This window comes from Salmo trutta, chromosome 31, assembly GCF_901001165.1.
Source record: "Salmo trutta chromosome 31, fSalTru1.1, whole genome shotgun sequence".
In the NCBI taxonomy this organism is placed as follows: domain Eukaryota; kingdom Metazoa; phylum Chordata; class Actinopteri; order Salmoniformes; family Salmonidae; genus Salmo; species Salmo trutta.
Genome location: NC_042987.1, coordinates 522,086 through 543,984, shown reverse-complemented (window position 1 = coordinate 543,984; position 21,899 = coordinate 522,086). Strand labels below are relative to the sequence as shown.

Sequence of the window (21,899 nt, the reverse complement as noted above, 5' to 3'; positions counted from 1 at the left end):
AAGTTTACTTTTAATCCGACTATTTCAAGACATGGCATATGAGGGTGCAGTGGGTTGGACCATTCTTTTGTTATCAATAATTTAGAAAAAACGTTACCTAATTGGAAATATAATTATTTTTTATTTTTTTACTTCATATGTTGGTGGTGCTGGAGATGATAAATATGAAGTAGACATTTTTTTTAAATGTACCTTTAAAAACTGGAAATCACATGATCATTAAGACAGCGGATGAATCAAACGCATTATTATTTAAGTATTGAAAAAATGTTGGCTACAGATAAAATAGAACAATTGGCATAAAGTATAACATGCCCTAGAAATATCCAAATGATAAACTACATTTTTTTAAAAATTGAGAACAAACAAGATGGGTATGGATACTGCGGGAACATGTAGGTTTGGGCAAGTATGATATCATTCATGTTTGTAATCTTTATTCGTCTTTATGTCAAAAGTTGGAAAGTTTGGGAAGTCCCAGCCAACATCATGTCTAGTTTAGTGGTTCCATCTGTGAAATGTTAAGTCGTCGAATGTCTTAAACTAAATCTTACCCCCCCCCAAAAAAGAATGCTGAATTTGATTTTTTCGGTTTATAAAATGTTTTCCCGCTTCGTGCATTCCGACCAGCTGAAGAGTGGGATCCATCCATGTGTGTGTCAGCAGCAGCAGGGGGTTAGGAAATACAGTAACAACACGTCACATAGCATCTTAGCTACAGTTGAAGTCGTAAGTTTACATACATGAAGGGCACTTTTTGGCATTTGCTGTATGATCAATGAGAAACTCCATATTGCAAATGTACGGACTGTATTTACTAGACGTCCGCAAATGTTTGTAAAATTCGCGGACGGCGGCGGGCCGTGCACCGGGGCCAGATCTTCCGGGAAGTTATCGAACGACGTCTCTCGGACATTCGGTTTCCGTTTTATAAAACTTTGGTCATTTTTCCACTGTCCCGGTAAATTCCAGCAGATGGCGAATGGAATCTTATTGCAAATGTACAAAACATCACCAATCACGCCGTGGCCATTTCTCCTAAACGGAAAAGACTTCGAAGACAAAACTTGGTGAGCATAGGTTTGGCATAATGGGCAGTTAGCCCTGAACAAGATGGCGTCGAGGCCTCAATGCTTTTTGAGTTAAGGCCATTTGTCTGTGATTAAAGGTCAAAAACAAAAATAGAGAGCTAATTTGACCGCTTCACGTCAAAGTACATGAACCTACGGTGTCAGGAAAAAAAGAACCAGCCATTTATCTATCGTAATTTAAGAGAAATCGTACAATGTACAATTGGTGATGTTAAAAAAATATGTTTTTTCCCCCTAAAAAGTTACAGATCCAGTTGCCGCGTGTTCAGACGAATCCGTTAAGGCGGGTTTCGGAGCTCTGCGAGATTTGTGATTTTCTGAAATAACACACACTCATTCAAACCTCTGTAAATAAGTCAGTTCTTAACGTAAAAACTTAAAGAGCCTACCCCAAGGAGGATATGTGTTTACTTTCTGCTTCCTGTGTCAACCGGAAGTGCCTTAAAATTGTGTCATAGGGGCTGTTTCGAAGGGTTAAAAAGGTCAGATCTTTTCAAAACTTCATATGTGTGATTAGGCAACCCTCATAAACTGTAAATCAGTAATTTCTCCCAACAGATGTCAAAGAAAAGCTCACACACACACACACACACACACACACACACACACACACACACACACACACACACACACACACACACACACACACACACACACACACACACACACACACCAAGGATGGAGTGACACAGTGTGGGGCTTAATGACACACAGAGCCTGCAATGGCATTACCATAATCTCTAGGCTGTGCCGAGTTCAACGAGATGCCCCGCTTGACCGTAGCTCGCTCGATCTGAGTGCAGCGACCGTGAAAAAAAGAAGGCCCAAAATGAAGCCTGCCCTAAATTTCAGGTGCTTTTGGGTGACAGCGGGAGAACCGTTAGGGTTAGAAGTACAATTCGACCTCAGGAACTTGCAAATGCACTTGATGTGCATTTGCAATATGAAAATGTACAGTGGAGCGCGCTCGCCATCTATTGGATTTTTGCTGTGTGACCATTTGAGTGGTATTGGACACCGTGTATATGTTTCGTACAGTGCCAATATGTTCCCATTCATTTTTGTCCATTTCAGGGGGGGTCTTCCCTTACATTCATTTAGGTTGGAATCATTAAAACTCGTTTTTCAACCACTCCACAATATCTTCTTAACTTGTTAACGTTATGCGCACGACCGTGATTTACCATTCTGATAGTGTCTAGAACGCACAAACAAAACGTCGCTGATGGAACATAACTATGGATTATTTGGGACCAAACCTACATTTGTTATTGAAGTAGAAGTCCTGGGAGTGCATTCTGACGAAGAACAGGAAAGGTAAGACCATTTTTCTTATAGGAAATGTGATTTTGGTGAAGGCTAAACTGGGTGGGTGTCTAAATAGCTAGCCCGTGATGCCGGGCTATCTACTCAGAATATTGCAAAATGTGCTTCATCCGAAAAGCTATTTTAAAATCGGACATATCGAGTGCATAGAGGAGTAATGTATCTATAATTCTTAAAATAATTCTTATGCTTTTTGTGAACGTTTATCGTGAGTAATTTAGTAAATTGTTAGTAAATTCCCCGGAAGTTTGCGGGGGGTATGCTTTTTCTGAACGTCACATGCTAATGTAAAAAGCTGGTTTTTGATATAAATATGAATTTGATTGAACAGACATGCATGTATTGTATAACATAATGTCCTAGGTGTGTCATCTGATGAAGATCATCAAAGGTTAGTGCTGCATTTAGCTGTCTTCTGGGTTTTTGTGACATTATATGCTAGCTTGAAAAATGGGTGTCTGATTATTTCTGGCTGGGTACTCTGCTGACATAATCTAATGTTTTGCTTTCGTTGTAAAGCCTTTTTGAAATCGAACAGTGTGGTTAGATTAACGAGAGTCTTGTCTTTAAATAGCTGTAAAATAGTCATATGTTTGAGAAATTGAAGTAATAGCATTTCAAACGTTTTGATAATCGCGCCACAGGATTACACTGGCTGTTACGTAGGTGGGACGAATTCGTCCCGCCGGTCCCATAGAGGTTAACAAACTATAGTTTTGGCAAGTCGGTTAGGACATCTACTTTGTGCATGACACAAGTCATTTTCCCAACAATATCACAATTCCAGTGGGTCAGAAGTTCACAAGTTTACACGAGTCCTATATCGACATAACCTGAAAGGCCACTCAGCAAGGAAGATGCCACTGCTCCAAAACCGCCATTAAAAAAGCCAGACTACGGTTTGCAACTGCACATGGGGACATAGATCGTACTTTTTGGAGAAATGTCCTCTGGTCTGATGAAACAAAAAAAAAGAACAGTTTAGCCATAATGACCATCTTTATGTTTGGAGGAAAAAGGGGGAGGCTTGCAAGCCGAAGAACACCATCCCAACCGTGAAGCACGGGGGGTGGCAGCATCAGGTTGTGGGGGTGCTTAGCTGCAGGAGGGACTGGTGCACTTCACAAAGTAGATGGCATCATGAGGAAGTAAATGTATGTGAATATATTGAAGCAACATCTCAAGACGTCAGTCAGGAAGTTAAAGCTTAGGTTGAAAATGGGTCTTCCAAATGGACAATAACCCCAAGTATACTTCCAAAGTTGTGGCAAAATAGCTTAAGGACAACAAAGTCAAGGTATTGGAGTGGCCATCACAAAGCCCTGACCTCAAGCCTATAGAAAATCTGTGGGCAGAACTGAAAAAGCGTGTGCGAGCAAGGAGGCCAACAAACCTAACTCAGTTACACCAGCTCTGTCAGGAGGAATGGGCCAACATTCACCCATCTTATTGTGGGAAGCTTGTGGAAGGCTACCTGAAACATTTGACCCAAGTTTAACAATTTAAAGGCAATGCTACCAAATACTAATTGAGTGTATGTAAACTTCTGACCCACTGGGAATGTGATGAAAGAAATAAAAGCTGAAATAAATCATTCTCTACTATTATTCTGACATTTAGAATTCTTAAAATAAAGTGGTGATCCTAACTGACCTAAGACAGGGAATTTTTACTATGATTAAATGTCAGGAATTGTGAAAAAAATGTGTTAAATGTATTTGGCTAAGGTGTATGTAAACTTCCGACTTCAACTGTACCTGTGTGTGTGATATGTAATGTGGCAATAGCGTAATAGAAGAACATTAATGACAGTCCCATACAGTATGAGACCAGTACCTCAGTGACAGAGGGAGAGCTGTGATACGTAATGGTGTAGTAGTGTAATAGTAATAATTACATTATGAGAGAAGAATACCTCAGTAGTACATAGCTACAGTGTATGAAGGAACAATAGTAGAGTAGTAGTACCTCAGTAATGGAGGAAGAGCTGTCTGAGCCTGACCCTGAGGAGCTGAGCTTGGACACGTTGTCCAGCGAGATAGACTTCCCTCGGTTCCTGAGTTAAGAGATAGAAATATGTAAACTGTAAACACTGTTAGAATTCAAGACATTGCTATAAGATATTGATGAAAAATAAATGAGAGAATGGGGAAAGAAACAACTGATGTATATCTACCTAGTGATCCAAGATCATATTGAGGGGACATTGAAGGGTCTTAACAGGTATGGTTGAGAGAAACACTAAGACATGACCTAACCAGTGATATAGAGGTAAGAAAATAGGTGGGTAAACGATGTTCGCGGTGAGTAAAGTAACGCTCCCTATACTTTCAATGCCTTTTTCCGCAAAATGTGAGTCAACACTGGTGCATAAATGGTGTTTACTCTCCACTTCACCACTGGACATAACATTATGATAACATCACATAATAATATGTCATACAGCAGCAACCCCTCCATGCGTTTATCCCTGGGCCGCTGGATCTCAGGGCTGGAGTCTTCCGGATGTCCTCCCTCCCTCCTGCTCTTCCACCTCTTTGCATGCTCCTTGATATCCTGCAAGTGGGAGTAGCGCTCCAGGGTGCCTGTGTGAGGGGACAGGCTGGTGAGCGCCCCCTCTCCATCCCTGTTAAAAAACATAATATGGATTGGATTTACAGTACCAGTCAAAAGTTGACACCTACTCATTCAAGGATATTTCTTTATTTTTGCAATTTTCTACATTGTAGAATAATATTGAACACATCAAAACTATGGAATAATACCTATGGAATCATGTAGTAACCCCAATTTTGTTTTTAAACAAATCAAAACATATTTGAGATTCTTCAAAGTAGCCATCCTTTGCATTGACAGCTTTGCACACTCTTGAATGAGTAGGTGTCCGAACGTTTGAATGGTAGCGTATATGGTGCTTTTCCACCTAACAAAACACTTTACACTGAATAATAACAGATTTATACAATATTTTTCAGCAGGTGCTAAAACACTTCATTTGCATTGAGGTGGGTGGGAGACTGGGCGCTCACTTCATCCACTACCAATATGTAGAGAGCAACCACCTGGGGGATGCCACTGCCACCTAATCTGCCACTGCACACATCAGCTATCGCAGTGGATAGGTCAGAGGTGAAGGATGGGGTGAGCGGGAGAGAGGTGAGGGATGGGAGAGAATCGTACCTGCCAGCCTTGGAGTCCAGGGGGAGGGAGAGAGGTCTGTGGAAAGGAGGTGGAGAGCCTCTACCCTCTCTCTTCTCCAATTCTGTGTTCCCCTGGGTAGCCTCCTGTCTGTTAACCTCTGGGCCTGGTTGGAGGCTCCTATTGCGGCTTGGTTCCAAACTGTGCTGCCTCTTCAGTTCCTTCCTCTCCAGGCTTCTCTGGTGCTGGCTCTGGTGCTTGGGCTGCAGCTTGGGAGAGGGCTGGGTCTGGTGCTTGGGCTGCAGCTTGGGCGGGGGCTGGGGCTTGGAAGGGAGCTGGGGAGGCATGGGCTTCTCTACCTCAGCCTTTGAGCTAGAAGTAGGGTCAGATTCAGGGCCCTGAAGTTCAAAGTTCTATAACTTTATTGTACATTTTTAGGATATAAAAAGATGAGTCTTAGTACCTGTTTCGACCTTGTTTGTTCCTAATCAGTGTTTGCATCTTCTTGATGCTGTTCCTCTTTCTCAGGTAGTCTGTCCTCTTCTGAGAGCCTCGCCACGCTGCCTGGATCACTGTGGCCGCACGGCATCTGGTGTCCGCCCGGAACGCACGCCAACATCGCTATTGGAGAAGATGAGATCAACTTTATTATCCCTGAGGGGAAATTTGGCTAGGACACAGTAACCGCACCGCTGTAAAAATACATTCATCTTACCCTACCACACAGGGGCTTTTTATACAGTGCTCCCTGAAAATTATATTACAAGGGCTGGGATAGGTCTTGTACACATTGTTGTGATTTTAAGCAATAGTTACCAGTGTGATCATGGTTTCTGCCATATAGGTACAAACCTGTATTCTGATGGCGGCGTCTTTCTTGTAGAGGAAGTGGCTCCTGCTGAGACAGGCCCTGAACCAGCGCTGCAGGATGATGATGTGACGCATCACTTCCTTGTTCAGGGTGTCCTGGAGATGCTGCTTCTCCCTCTCCTTCAGGAACACCTGGGAGAAAAATGACATTTAGATGGGACTACATGTTTAATATAAAGTCAAATTATGCTTTTAGTTGTTTAAGCAAGAATTACTAAATCACTTTTCAGCTTTTCTATGGAGGCTATAATGGCTATAATGTAAAGTGTTACCTTGGTTTTCCCAATCTGGTATGTGCTCTGTCCTAGGCCTATCTTCTGCAGCAGGTTAGCTATGTCCTCTGGTGCTGTGGTGGCTTCTTTAGGCAGCAACACTTTGAACTGCTCTAGGAACTCTGTGAAGGTGAACTTGGCGTTGTAGCCAGACTTCTGGATGCGTACCGTCTCCAACATGCCTGTGTACCTCAGCTGCTGTTGCACCAGAGCATTGTCAAATAGCATCTCCTTCTACAAGGAACACAAAGAGTTGCATCACTGAATGCATTAAACAGAGAAATTCTGTCATCAATACTGACTTAAGCGTCTGCTAAATCAGGGGTTTTCAAACCGTTCCTCGGAACGTTCCATGTATTTGAACTATTCCAGAGCTAGCTAACCTGATTCAACTTGTCAAGTAATCATCAAGCCATTGACTAGGTGAATCAAGTGTGCTAGTTTAGGGATACAAAATTGTGATGTCTGGGGGTCCCGGAGGAAATTTGAAAACCAGTGTGCTAAATTGCCAAAATGCAAATAAATATAAGGGTTGGGGTTAATTCAGGAAGTACACTAAAATTCAAATTCAAATTCTCTTCAATGCTTTTCAATTAGAAAAATTCTGAATTGGAATTTGGTTTACTTTCTTAATTTATATGGAATTGACCCCAACCCTGGTAAATACTGTATCGTCCTAGGTATTCCCTTACGGAAAAACCACATGAATTTCACGTGATCACATGTGAAGTGTTCCAAAAACATGTTTTCACATGTGAAATTTCACGTGAAATGATGTGACCTTTTCTTTAAGGGATAGACATAGACAATCTTTATACAGTACATGTAATCCTACCTTCTCAGCATTGGAACGGATACAGCGGATGAAGAAAGGCTCTGCTTTCCCCACAGTCTCCAGCAGCTTATTGAGAGACGCCTGCAGAATAAACATTACAATATATCACACCAGTTAGCTGAGGTAATGCTGGTTACAGCCCCCATTAGTGATCTTTAATGGAGTTTTAATGACATACACACAATGCTAAGACAAGCTCATTGTTCTGGTCAGCTCTCAGTGGGAGGAGGCTGGTGTGCATGCGGCCTGTGTGTGTGTTGGGAAAGCAGACCTGGAACTGAGCGCTGATGCTGGGTGGTTTCTTCCTCTGATGTGGGTGGAGCAGAGAGCGGGAGGCGCGGTCATGGAGCGTTAGGCCTACGATGTGCTTCAGGGACCGAGAGTTCATCAGATTCTGTAGGACGTACCACATCAATCAGTCAATCATCGTCACACATTTTTAATTGAGCCCAAACTACTACCTTTTCCCCTACTGTATTTATTTATTTTATTTATTTTGCTCCTTTGCACCATATTATTTATATTTTAACTTTTAACTTTCTTCAAACTACAAATCTACCATTCCAGTGTTTTTCTTGCCATACTTTATTTACTTTGCCACCATGGCATTTTTTTGCCTTTACCTCCATTATCTCACATCATTTGCTCACATTGTATATAGTCTTATTTTTTTCTACTGCATCATTGATTGTATGTTGTTTTACTCCATGTGTAACTCTGTGTTTTTGTATGTTGTCGAACTGCTTTGCTTTATCTTGGCCAGGTCGCAATTGTAAATGAGAACTTGTTCTCAACTTGCCTACCTGGTTAAATAAAGGTGAAATAAATAAAAAAATAAAAAACATTGTTACACAACTACAATGACACAGTATTGTAATATGATTATACATTGGGCCAGGAGACTGTCCTGTCTATGTGAAATGTAAAGACAGTACAGAAGTAACATAAACCAATAAAAAGACCCAAGAAATCACTTCTTTGATAATGGCAACTACTAATACATTACCGTAGGAATGAGCTGCTTGTGCTTGCTGGCCTTGCTCTTCCTATGGGGAGAAAAGACAGAGAGATGGTGGTGACCTGGATTTTACAGGCAAGATGGATGACAATTATTATGTATTAATGGCCAATGATAGAGTTGGCTACAGCAGGCTAGCTTTCAGCATAGTTTCTTGTTGATAATGTGCAGTATGTAACACCCCATCAACAACCTGGCTCCTGCTTTTCCCCTCCAGTCCACTTACTTCTTTTTCTCGTAGTTGGCAAAGATGTCCTCGAACACCTCCAGAGGATTGTCATCGGACCGATCGAACGAGAAGTCCAGTAGGGAGCTGTGGCTGGAGAAAAATGTTAGTTGAATCGGATGACGCAATCTCTATTGCACTCCACACTGTCTTTTCCCACCTGGACAAAAGGAACACCTACGTGAGATTGCTGTTCACGTTCAACACCATAGTGTCCTCCAAACTCATCACTAAGCTGCTAAGAACCCTGGGACTGAACGCATCCCTCTGAAAATGGATCCTGACGGGCCACCCCAGGTGGTGAGGGTAGGCAACGACACATCCGTCAAGCTGACCCTCAACACGGGGGCTCCCGAAGGGGTGCGTGCTCAGTCCCCTCCTGTACTTCCTGTACACCCATGACTGCTGCCACGCACGACTCCAACACCATCATTAAGTTTGCCGACGACACGAGTGGTAGGCTTGATCACTGACAACGATGAGACAGCTTATAGGAAGTAGGTCTGAGACCTGGCAGTGTGGTGCCAGGACAACATTCTTTCCCTCAACGTGGGAAGGACCAAGGAGCTCGTCGGACTACAAGAAACAAAGGGCCAAACATGCCCCAGTCACAATGACGAGGCTGTAGAGGAGCAGTTCGAGAGCTTCAAGTTCCTCGGTGTCCACATCAATCAGAACCTATCATGGTCCAAACACACCAGCACAGTCGTGAAGGAGCCTGAAAAGATTTGGCATGAGCCGTCAGATCCTCAAAAGGTTCTACAGCTGCACCATTGAAAGCATCTTGACTGGCTGCATCACCGCTTTCTATGGCAAGTGCTCATCATACGACCGCAAGACGCTATAGAGGGTAGCATGTACAACCCAGTACATCACTGGGGCCAAACTCCCTGCCATCCAGGACCTTTATATCAGGCGGTGTCAGAGGAAGGCCCAAAAAATTGTCAAAGACTCCAGCCACCGAAGTCATAGACTGTTCTCTCTGCTACCACATGGCAAGCGGTACAGGAATGCCAAGTCTGGGACCAAAAGGCTCCTGAACAGCTTCTACCCCCAAGCCATAAGACTGTTAAACTGGTAATCAAATGGCTACCCAGACTGTTTACATTGACCCCCTTAATTATTTATTTCTACACTGACACTCCCACACACATGAAGACACACACTGTAAAGTCCACACCTGTTGTATTTGGCACATCTGACCAACAAACTTTGATTTGATGCGTTTGGCTGGAACAAAAACCTGCCCCTACATCAGCCCTCGGTGGATACGATAGCACACCCCGAGACTAAGGCCTCCTGTCTCCTCTCTTTAGATGACGATGAAACATGCTCAACTATAACGTTGCAACTGTAACGAGTGGCAGCATAGTCTCTCTCCTCTTACCTGGACAGTCTCTGCAGAGCCGAGCTCGGTCTCCTCTTCAGTTCCCCTATAGACCGACGGGAGGTGCATTTCACCAGACCTGTAGAGTAAACAGGCCTTGCCATGTTAGTCATCTTATCATCATCGTTGCCACCAAAGTGTAGCAAGTCATATCTCAAGAGACTCATAACCTGACCAGAAAAGAAACTGAAAACTCTTCACCAATTACAGTTATATGCTAATAAAAAGGGCACCGTTTTCTCTTGCCCGGCCAGTTCATGTAAACGTGAAATACCCTAATTGGACAGGTCTAGGAGAGAGGGTATCTAAAGTGAAGCCTACCTGGGACTGCCCGGCGGCTTCCAGCCTCGTTGAAGGCCGCTATGATGCGTATGGTGGCCCGGAGGATGCCCCATCGGAACACTGCCACCGGGTCTGACCCAATCAGCTGACGCATGAATGCCCGCTCGCTGCTACGTAGCAATGCCACGATGTCTGGACGCATGTGATCCGTGTTTTTCTTCCGGAAATCCTGATCGTGATAAGGAGAGGAGGGGAAGAGGAGAGGTAGAGAGAGGGAATGAGAGGAGATGATGAGGGAGAGGGGTTGAGAAGGGAGAGAGACACAGGGAGGTAGAGAGGAAGAGGAGAGGGATGGAGGAAGGAGGAGAGGAAGGAGATGGAGAGGGACACAAGGAGAGAAGGAAGACAGAATAAAGAAAGGGTTGGAAGGAGGACAGTTAGCTGTGTGATGTCCTTTCGACTGACAGTGTAGACTAATAGGTTGCTCCCCTTGCCCTTTCTCTACCTTGATCTGGTATTTGACCTTCCCAGCGAAGTGTTGGATGACGAAGGCTGGTAACATCACTGTGGTGGGGACGAAGTACGGGTTGTCTTGATGCTGCTGCTTGAACTTGTCCAGCAGAGTGTCATCTGTGGCCTGAGGGAGACTAAGGACACAAAGACTGGGTTAGGTAAAAGCAATAGAGGAAGCCAACCAGTAAGCTTCTTTTCACGTCCACTTCCTCTAAATCAGTGGTGATAAAGGTATAAGACAAGAAGTAACTACAGACTACTGAGATACAGCCCTTGCAGACAGGGCCAGGAGATTTTCCTGACCATGTGACCTGACTAGAAACACTCTGGGCCCTAGTTTTAGGTTCAAACTCTTGGCCCTCCCAGACTTACTTGCTCTCCTCATCCAGTAGGTGGAAAAGCCCAGTGGGTTTCTGGCTGATCAGATGGATACAGCCCAGGTTGTCCGTGTAGTCTATGGTACTCCAGCTGATCCCCTCTGCCTGGTACTCCTTCTGGAATAGATGGATGGACGGATGGATGCGTGAATAGATGGGTGGATGAATGAATAAATGACTTTATTGATTCCCAATTAGAGATGATTTAACTTCACATGAAGGTACCCTTTTATGGGGTGAAGGGTTTATAATGCATTCAGTTGTGCAACTGACTACTTATCCCCCTTTCCTTTCCCTTATAGAGCTCACCTGCTCCAGCTTGAAGATGTGCTGGTTGAAGTAATACTGTAGTTTCTCGTTGGCGTAGTTGATGCAGAACTGTTCAAAGCTATTCGTCTGGAAATCCTCAAAACCAAATATATCCAGGATACCTATGGACAAACACTAAAAATAATCTTAATATAAATAATTTTTTCCTGCTTACTTAACGGGCCCTTCCCAACAATGCAGAGAAAGAAAATAGAGAAAATAGAAAAGTTAAATGTGTAATAATAAAAGTAGTAAAAGTAAAACTAATACTTTCTAAAGCTGCGTTGAAAGGTTGTCAAACAAATGTAGGGGCAGCACTTTTTACTGGAAGTGAAAGTTACAGATTGTGGCTTTAAAGCTGCAGTGAAAGGGTTAGGTTAGGGTTAGTACAGTGACAAGCTGTCTCTGGGTTAGGGTCAGTACAGTGAATGGTTGTCTTACAGAGACGGCCTCCTCCATGTCTCGTCTGTTGAGCAGAGCGTGGTTTATGTGCAGGACAATCCAGTCAAACAGAGAGCTGTACAGAGACTTGGCCATGGAGTCCCGTGCTGTCACAGCCTAGGAAGCACAATAACAAGACAATGATTGTCACAGCCTGGGTAGGACAATAACAAGATGACAATAATTACAGCCTTGGTAGGACAACAAGACAACAGTAGTCACAGCCTGGGTAGGACAACAAGAAGACGACAGTAGTCACAGCCTGGGTAGGACAATGACAAGACGACAGTAGTCACAGCCTGGGTAGGACAATGACAAGACGACAGTAGTCACAGCCTGGGTAGGACAATGACAAGACAACAGTAGTCATAGCCTGGGTAGGACAATGACAAGACAACAGTAGTCACAGCCTGGGTAGGACAATGACAAGACAACAATCGTTATGGCCTATAGGAAAACAGCAAGAAACACCACAAAAAAGGGCTGCAAAGCTAACAAGAGCCATATAAGTCCACAATACCAGGGCACCAATTTTTTTCTGACCACATGTGACATGACAAGGAAAATATCCAGGTCCTGGCTATAACTACATTCTGGAGTTTTCCCTTATGTCATGTGAGGAAGAAAAAGGAAAATAAATGTAACAGGTGTTAGAACCCCTACTTCTTTGAGAGTGTAGTGTAACACTAATTTGTCATTGGCTGTTGTTTGTTTCCTCTTGGTCAAAGCCTCCACCAGCAACTTCTGTTTGACCTATGAGAACAGAGCAGATTATCAGTTAACGCTGTGTACAGGTGTTCCTCTAAGCAGGTGAGACTAAAGATATTGATTGAATGATTACACAATAAATATATTGACTGATTGATTGATTCCTCTACCTTGAGCAGGTCAGACAGGGTTGAGAGGACATCTGCTGGCCCCGCTTCCAGCCCCTGGCCGTCTTCTGATTGGGTGTATGTCACGTTGCCCAGATACAGGATGGCAGAGAGCATGGAAAATATCCTACACAGAAACACACGATTATTATACAATACACCAGGATTACTGATCATATCATTTCATAACTGGTCCCGTGTGGCTCAGTTGGTAGAGCATGGTGTTTGCAACGCCAGGGTTGTGGGTTTGTTTCCCACGAGGGGCCAGTATGAAAAAATAAAAAATGTATGAAATGTATGCATTCACTACTGTAAGTCGCTCTGGATAAGAGCGTCTGCTAAATTACTAAAATGTAAAAATGATACCCTGCACAAGAAAACATAGGGCACAATACATCTGGATAACAGTTTCACACACCATGAGTGCCTCTCACTGGCTAGTAGTATGAGTTATGGCATCATCCTTATTTCAAGGATAGAATACATATATACACGCATAATCGTTTACAAGCTGCCATATAATTACATTGAGAAACAGCCACAGTAGGCCACTAGGTGAGCAACTAAGATCTACTGTTCCACCTGCCACACCCGTAAGGCCATGATCAGATGTCTGCTGCTGAAATGTTCCCTGCATTATTCTCCTGCTAGGACTGACAAGCTCTAACCTGCTGCGGAAATGGGAGAGAGCGGTGGAGTTCTTGGAGAGTTGCAGTGTGACATACAGACTGTTTTAGTTCCATCAGGTGTGACTGTGGCAGAAACTCTTCATGAAAAAGATCATATCAGGGATCATGACAGATGACAAGAGTACAGGGGACGTGAAGAGGACAAGGTTTCTGAGATATCTCTATAAACTATAGTTTGTCTCCCTCTGTCTCCTACACTCTTTCTCGCCTCGCTCGCCTGAAGAGTTAACCCTAAATGTATCCATACGTACTGTTTCTTAGTGGAGGGCAGGAATCCCACCATCTCCATGGCCTGATGAAGCCTCTCGAACTCATGTCTGAGATCCTCAGCGTCTTCTAAATGAAAGTACTCCTGAGCAGAGTGACAGAGAGTATTTTAATTGAAACAAATTTTTAAAAATCTCAATACACTTAGACAGAAAAAAGGAGAAAATAGAGAGACAATTGACAGAAAATAAAGACAAAATATGAAGACATGCTTTTAGCATCTGTATTGCTGGAGTACAAGCTTATGGACTTTAATGGGTTACAGAGTTAATGTTTGCAGTTAATTCATAGAGCTGTATCTAAATATATTTTATTTTACAGTTATTTACATATGTAAGAGTACTTGTATTAAAATTCATGTGATGGAGATTAAAAGAACTATGTACATATTTCTGTTGTATTGGATTACGCTATTGACGCAAGTACCAGAATGCCTTGCGTCAGAAATTAAGAAAAACAAGAACGCGCCAGTTATGTACAAGTTATTATCCTGGCTTTTGCTAGCAACTATCTTTTATAGTTTTGTAGAATCTAAAGTGATAAAATGTAATGTGAACAAGTATTATTACTAAAAACAAGCTTTCATCTCACAACCAAAGTCCCGAGTCATTAATTTGATAGTTATTCTATACACAGACAGGTATTACCCTGATGACAGATAGACGTGCACTAACACATCATAATGTAACAGTCAGAGCCACTTGATAGGGCAGTATTGACTAGAGATTAACTCTGTTTGACACTAACATGCTGACCACACCGCTCGCATCGCGTGCGAGAGTGTTGCAAAATAAATGTACACATACACGTTATTCAATCATTGCACCCACTCTGCTCACGCGCCTCAGCGAGCTCCTGCGTGGCCAGGCGCTAAAATAGAAGTAGGTTCTATTTGTGACACTCAACGCGCTGCAAGTCCTGCCTCTCCCATCTTCTCATTGGTGTTTAGGAGCATATACCCACGTGGGTGATTGAAAGATGAACTGACATCCACACTCCAGTCGGTTGTAGTAATGCACCGTAAAGTTGGTTGCCAACCGCCATATTCAAGTCCAAAGAAGTAAAAAAGAAGCCTGTGGAAGGAGGAGAGATGACGAGAAAGAAATTCGGTTTACCGTTTTATCTGTGGATTAATTGTAGGAGTAGATGACCTTGTGCATTTCATTTAAAATAACAACCCAATGTTTATATCACAGGACAAATTAGCTAGCAACAGCAAGCTAGCTAGCTACATTGCCATGAATGTTTAATGCTTTTCGACCTGTCCCCAAATTAATATCATTGGTTCAGAGTTTGTTTTAATATTTCAACCCGCGTGTCCTGATCGTGTCTGGTGTGGGGGTACAAAATCAACATGTGAACTCGTGCATTCGGTTTGGTCAGCATGTAATGTTTGTCCCAAATGTCACCATATTCACTACATAGTGCATTACTTTTGATCAGGGCCAATGGCACTCTATTCCATACATAGCTTGCACTACTTTTGACCAGAGTCCTGTGGGCCCTGTTCAAAGGTTGTGCACTACATAGGGAATAGGGTGCCATTTGGGACACATTGGAATAATAAATACAGCAATACGGTAGAGCTCTCCAGACCAGGCTTTCTATGAAAAGTTATACAAGTACTGACTTCCATACATGCTCCACATCTTTTTTTTTTATCTTAAGTTATAAACATAGATTTCTGCATATTTCTCACAGATATACTGCACTGTATTAATATTGCTCAGATGAATTTACAGCACAATGTATATCATATACACACACATCTAAGAATAAAGATCACTATAGGAACAACGTTCTCACTGGAACACCCCGCACTCTAAGTTGATTCCAGCCCCAGGATGTTTGTAATAGGGTTTAATATTTTCCCTGTATTTTACACAAAATGTTCCCTCCCGAGAATAAATCACTTTCTCCCGGGTAACCCGGTATTTCTTGCCAAAACCGGAAGTGATAGCTTTGATCGGCATGAAAATTCAGGCCTGACGCTACCTGAGCCAGATGAACCCTACGTTAAAAATACATTTTATGAGACCAAGCCCAAATGATTGTGCCGTTATGCAATACATATAATGGGCTATAGGCTACCGCACATTATGCACAACAGAAAAACGTAAAGGCCCATAGATGTATGCTCTCTTGGGTAAATAAATGAAACACGCTCCTGTAATCATTTTGAGTGTGTACCGTATTACTGTACTGTGATGCTGGTGCAGTACATGCGGCCTGCAAAGTTACAATTATAGGCTAGCGAATTTGATTAAAAAAAAATTGAAATCTAATAGGGCTTATGTCACATTTTTATAATTAGCAGGCTGACGTATATAGCCTACCTTTCATAATATTTCCCCTAATGTTGTGCAATGTGTTTGAGAGCGAAGTCTTGCATCTTGCTCATTTCAATGTCTGTGGTGCCGCTACTGGCAACGTATTTCCGCTGAAATAGTTTACCTTTAACTTAAATAAGATTAGTTGTTCTTATCTTCATCATTGTAATGACATGCTTGACTAATATAGGACTAGAATAAGATGCAGGCGGCTTTCACTTCTCTTCATGAAGATTGAATGGTTATGGGTCTGACATGAATAAATAACTGCTATAGCCTATTGTTGTCGCGCATTCTCTTCTTTCAAACTCCCAACGAGTTCGAAAGAATGTATTTAACATTCAGCAAACAAGAGCAAGCTTGCATCCCTGCTCAAAAAAAATGTCCAACAAGCTATTCTAGTTATTCGAGGCCAGAGGAGAGCAGGTGCGTATTGTGCAAGAGAACATGATGACAGAGGCTATAAGTTAGAAGCTTATGCATATTAACCCATCATTCATTAGGTAAATACACTGGGTGTACGAAACATTAGGAACACTTGTTCTTTCCATGACATAGACTGACCAGGTGAATCAAGGTGAAAGCTATGATCCCTTATTGATGTCACTTGTTAAATCCACTACAATCAGTGTAGACGAAGGGGAGGAGACACGTTAAAAACCTCCCCTTTCGCCTAAAATAACATACCCAAATCTAACTGCCTGTAGCTCAGGATCTGAAGCAAGGATATGCATATTCTTGATACCATTTGAAAGGAAACACATTGAAGTTTGTGGAAATGTGAAATGAATGTAGGAGAATAACACATTAGATTTGGTAAAAGATAATACAAAAAAAATCTGTTTAAATATATTTTTTTTATCATCTTTGAAATGCAAGAGAAAAGCCATACTTTCAGGTTGGAGTCTAGGTGTAATTTAGATTTTGGCCACCAGATGGCAGCAGTGTGTGTGTGCAAAGTTTCAGACTGATCCAGTGAAGAATTCCATTACTACACAATATTTTGTATCAAGTCTGCCAGGAGTTTGCCCAAATGTGCCAAATTGATCAATCGATACATTTTCAAGTACATAACTATAGAGAACATACAAAAATGCTATGGTAATAAAAAATGTACGTTTACACACTCCCACACACACTCCCACACATCTAGATGGCTGGGTAGGGTGGGTGGGGAGCCAGAGACAGCAGTGGGATCAAACTGTAGACCTCAGTTCCTACATTTGAACAAACATTTATTTTATAAAACTATGCTACATTTTATCACAGGGATCCTCAGGATGACAAATCAGAGCAAGATTACTGAATGTAAGTACATTATTTACCATCAGAGGTGAATGTATCAAACCAGTTGCCGTGATGAAAGTTGTTGTTGTTGTGCACTCTCAAACAATAGCATGGTATTTGTTCCACTGTAATAGCTACTGTTAATTGGACACTGCAGAAAACTTAAATTCTTGTTAATCTTTCTGCCCAAATAAGACATGTCTATATCCCAGAAAGTTGGCTGTTGTATACGACACCATTCTAGTCACATTGGCGCACGGTAGCAACAACCGTCCCCGTTTAGGGACACCCATCCCGTTGAGGTTAAAGAACGATTTTTAAGCCTTGAGACATGGATTGTGTATGTGTGCCATTCAGAGAGTGAATGGGCAAGACAAATTATTTAAATGCCTTTGAACAGGTTATGGAAGCATTGGCGTCAACATGGGCCAGCATCCCCGTGGAACGCTTTCGACACCTTGTAGAGTCCACGCTCCGATGAATTGAGGCTGTTTTGAGGGCAAATGAGGGGGTGCAACTCAATATTAGGAATGTGTGTGTTCTTAATGTTTTGTACACTCAGTATACAAGGCATTGAATGTATTACCTGAAAGGGGTAGATAGGACATCCATCCATCCATCTTGAACAGAATTATCTATTTTGGATGCAATTTGAATGGGATGGATGGAGAGAGAGTAAGACTGAGAAAGTCCTCGCGGGCGCACTGATTTAAAGCAATGATATTCGAGTGATTGACTGTTGTCACACCCTGACCTGAGAGAGATGGTTTATTTCTCTAGGTTGTTAGGTCAGGGTGTGGGGTGGGCATTCTATGGTTTATATTTCTTTGTGTTGAGCCGAGTATGGTTCCTAATCAGAGGCAGCTGTCTATTGTTGTCTCTGATTAGGAATCATACTTAGGCAGCCCTTTTTTCCCCCTTTAGTTGTGGGATATTGTTTTTGTGTAGCTGCCTGTGAGCAGCCCAGAACGTCACGTTTCGTTTTCTTCTGTATTGTTTTTGGTGAGTTTCTTATTTATTAAACTTGTGGAACTCTAAGTACGCTGCACCTTGGTCTACTCATTTGGACAAGCGTGACAGAAGATCCCACCACCAAAGAAACAAGCAGCGTGCCCAGGAGGAGCAGGGATCCTGGGCTAGGGAGAAGAGAGAGTGGAGGACGTCCTGGACCTGGGAGGAGGTAATGGCAGGGGACAAGACCCTGCCATGGAAGCAGGTGGAGACGGCGCAAGCGGAACGGCGATGCTATGAGGAGCTAGCCAAAAAACGGAAGCCCGAGAGGCAGCGGCAAAAATGGGGGGGGCACACGGGGAGATTGACGAAGTCGGGGTTGAGACCTGAGCCAACTCCCCGTACTTACCGCGGGGAGCGAGTGACCGAGCAAGCACCGTGTTATGCGGTGATGCGAACTGTGTCGCCAGTGCGCACTCACAGCCCGGTGCGCTCGGTGCAAGCTCCTCACCGTTGCCGTGCTAGAGTTGGCCGTCAGCCAGGAAGAAGTGTGCCGGCTCAGCGTTCCTGGTCTCCAGTGCGTCTCTTCGGCCCAGGTTATCCTGCGCCAGCTCTACGCACGGTACCCCCCCGTTCACCAGCACAGCCCAGTTCGTCCTGTGCCAGCGCTCCGCCCTTGCTGGGCTAAAATAACCATCCAGCCAGGACGGGGTGTGCCAGCCCTAAGCTCCAGACCTCCAGTGCGCCTCCACGGCCCAGTATAACCTGTGCCTGCTCTGCGCACCCAGTCTCCTGTGCGTCTCTCCAGTCCGGTGAGACCGGTTCCAGCTCCACGTAGGAAGCCTCCTGTGATGATCCATGGCACGAAGCCTCCAGTGATGATCCATGGCGCGGAACCTGTAGCGACGATCCATGGCACGGAACCTACAGCGACGCTCTCCAGTCCGGATCCTCCAGCGACGCTCCCCAGTCCGGAGTCTCCAGCGGCGCTCCCCAGTCCGGAGCCTCCAGCGGCGCTCCCCAGTCCGGAGCCTCCAGCGGCGCTCCCCAGTCCGGAGCCTCCAGCGGCGCTCCCCAGACCGGAGCCTCCAGCGGCGCTCCCCAGACCGGAGCCTCCAGCGGCGCTCCCCAGACCGGAGCCTCCAGCGGCGGTCCGCAGCCCGGAGCCTCCAGCGGCGGTCCGCAGCCCGGAGCCTCCAGCGGCGGTCCGCAGCCCGGAGCCTCCAGCGGCGGTCCGCAGCCCGGAGCCTCCAGCGGCGCTCCCCAGCCCGGAGCCTCCAGCGGCGGTCCGCAGCCCGGAGCCTCCAGCGGCGGTCCGCAGCCCGGAGCCTCCAGCGGCGGTCCGCAGCCCGGAGCCTCCAGCGGCGGTCCGCAGCCCGGAGCCTCCAGCGGCGGTCCGCAGCCCGGAGCCTCCAGCGGCGCTCCCCAGCCCGGAGCCTCCAGCGGCGGCCCGCAGCCCGGCGCCTCCAGCGGCGGTCCGCAGCCTCCAGCGGCGGCCCGCAGCCCGGAGTCTTCAGCGGCAGTCGGCAGTTCAGAGCCTCCGCCGATGATCCATGGTCTGGTTCCTCCGGCGACGCTCCCCGGTCCGGAGCCTCCAGCGGCGCTCCCCGGTCCGGAGCCTCCAGCGGCGCTCCCCGGTCCGGAGCCTCCAGCGGCGCTCCCCGGTCCGGAGCCTCCAGCGGCGCTCAGAGTCTTCTTGGGCGGTGTGGGGGCTACGACCCGAACCAGAGCCGCCACCAAGTATAGATACCCTCCCCTATAGGTTCAGGTTTGCGGCCGGGAGTCCGCACCTTTGGGGGGTGTACTGTTACGCCCTGACCTGAGAGAGACGGTTTATTTCTCTAGGTTGTTAGGTCAGGGTGTGGGGTGGGCATTCTATGGTTTATATTTCTTTGTGTTGAGCCGAGTATGGTTCCTAATCAGAGGCAGCTGTCTATCGTTGTCTCTGATTAGGAATCATACTTAGGCAGCACTTTTTTCCACCTTTAGTTGTGGGATCTTGTTTTTGTGTAGCTGCCTGTGAGCAGCCCAGAACGTCACGTTTCGTTTTCTTCTGTATTGTTTTTGGTGAGTTTTTTATTTATTAAACTTGTGGAACTCTAAGTACGCTGCACATTGGTCTACTCATTTAGACAAGCGTGACAACTGTATTAAAACTCTGCAGCTGCAATAAAAAATAAATATCTTTACAATACAAAAATAAGGTTACCCCCAAAACCCAGATGGAGATGTGTAAATTAGACGCACATTCAGTCCTAATATTGGGCTACTGCAGGCCTACTCGTCACAAGAAAAAAAGTTACCAGCTAATGAGATTATACATGCATTGTGAACTGCACTCCATACTGACATGCACTGTCTGTCCCCACCCTGAGCGTTGATGATTGATCATGTAGATAGCAAAGCAGAGAAGGCCATAGAGAAGCCAGATTTAGACATCGCATATAATTTAACAGTTCTATTTCACGTCATGCTGTTCATAGAAATAATTTATTATAATTCACCAGTTTCTCGCAGTTATTCATCCCGGGAAATGGTAGTGGGTTTGGTTGGGAAATCTCAGTAACCCGGTTCCCGCTATTAAACCCTAGTGTGTTATGATTATGACGTTAATGAACTCAACTGAACTGGTGTTTACCCTGTGTTAGTGTGTGTGAGGGAATGTGTGTGTGTGTGAGAGAGAGTGAATGTGTGTGTGTGTGAGAGAGAGAGTGTGAGTGTGAATGTGTGTGTGGGAGAGTGAATGTGTGTGTGTGTGTGTGAGAGTGTGAATATCTGTGTGTGAGAGTGAGTATGAATGTGTGTGTGTGAGAGTGAGTGTGAATGTGTGTGTGTGTGAATGTGTGTGTGAGAGAGTGAATGTGTGTGTGTGAGAGTGAGTGAGTGAGTGAGTGAGTGAGTGAGTGAGTACCTGTTGTAGATATGTGTAGTCTTCAGGCTGCAGCAGACTGAACTCTCTCTGCTCCTCCTTGGATGCTCCCACCAGCAGGTAGTAGAACACATGGTAGTTCCTAGAGGTCAAGGGTCAGAGGTCATACTGTGTGTGTTTCAGTCAGAAGCCCCCACCAGCAGGTACTAGAACACATAGTAGTTCCTAAAGGTCAGATGTTAGAGGTTATACTGTACTGTAGAGAGGGCAAGGAGTTTTTTTCTGACTGCATGACCTTGACCAGGAACAATTCCAGGCCTTAGTTATAGGCAACAACTACTGTAAGGCTCTGGTTATTCCCTGCTCAGGAAAATCATAGGTCCCCAGTCAGACTGTTTATCATTAGTGTGTATATATAGTACATGAATCTGTAATAAACATTGTAACGTGATTCAAATGGTGTGATTTGTATCATATTGTACAATAGCTGATGAAACTAACACTAAACTGGTTAATAGACCAATAAAAAAAAAGTTCCACTCCCAG

The 21,899-nt window shown here is 44.5% G+C and overlaps 1 protein-coding gene across 10 annotated transcripts in view; it reads right to left on the bottom strand.

Annotated features, from left to right (window-relative positions):
* myo9b (myosin IXb) overlaps nt 1–21,899 on the bottom strand; it is an 81,685-nt gene that overhangs the window by 29,967 nt on the left and 29,819 nt on the right. For all 10 annotated transcript variants that reach the window (XM_029724741.1, XM_029724742.1, XM_029724748.1 and 7 more), the window contains exons 5-24: nt 21,396–21,495; nt 13,901–14,001; nt 12,964–13,087; nt 12,749–12,838; nt 12,086–12,202; nt 11,645–11,779; nt 11,331–11,452; nt 10,951–11,092; nt 10,485–10,674; nt 10,164–10,242; nt 8,777–8,869; nt 8,539–8,578; nt 7,804–7,926; nt 7,533–7,613; nt 6,698–6,931; nt 6,408–6,557; nt 6,019–6,176; nt 5,598–5,927; nt 4,861–5,043; nt 4,386–4,473 (exon numbers count right to left, since the gene is read on the bottom strand). In XM_029724741.1, coding sequence (XP_029580601.1) covers nt 4,386–4,473; nt 4,861–5,043; nt 5,598–5,927; nt 6,019–6,176; nt 6,408–6,557; nt 6,698–6,931; nt 7,533–7,613; nt 7,804–7,926; nt 8,539–8,578; nt 8,777–8,869; nt 10,164–10,242; nt 10,485–10,674; nt 10,951–11,092; nt 11,331–11,452; nt 11,645–11,779; nt 12,086–12,202; nt 12,749–12,838; nt 12,964–13,087; nt 13,901–14,001; nt 21,396–21,495 — 2,680 coding nt within the window. The remainder of the gene's footprint in view (nt 1–4,385; nt 4,474–4,860; nt 5,044–5,597; nt 5,928–6,018; nt 6,177–6,407; nt 6,558–6,697; nt 6,932–7,532; nt 7,614–7,803; nt 7,927–8,538; nt 8,579–8,776; nt 8,870–10,163; nt 10,243–10,484; nt 10,675–10,950; nt 11,093–11,330; nt 11,453–11,644; nt 11,780–12,085; nt 12,203–12,748; nt 12,839–12,963; nt 13,088–13,900; nt 14,002–21,395; nt 21,496–21,899) is intronic.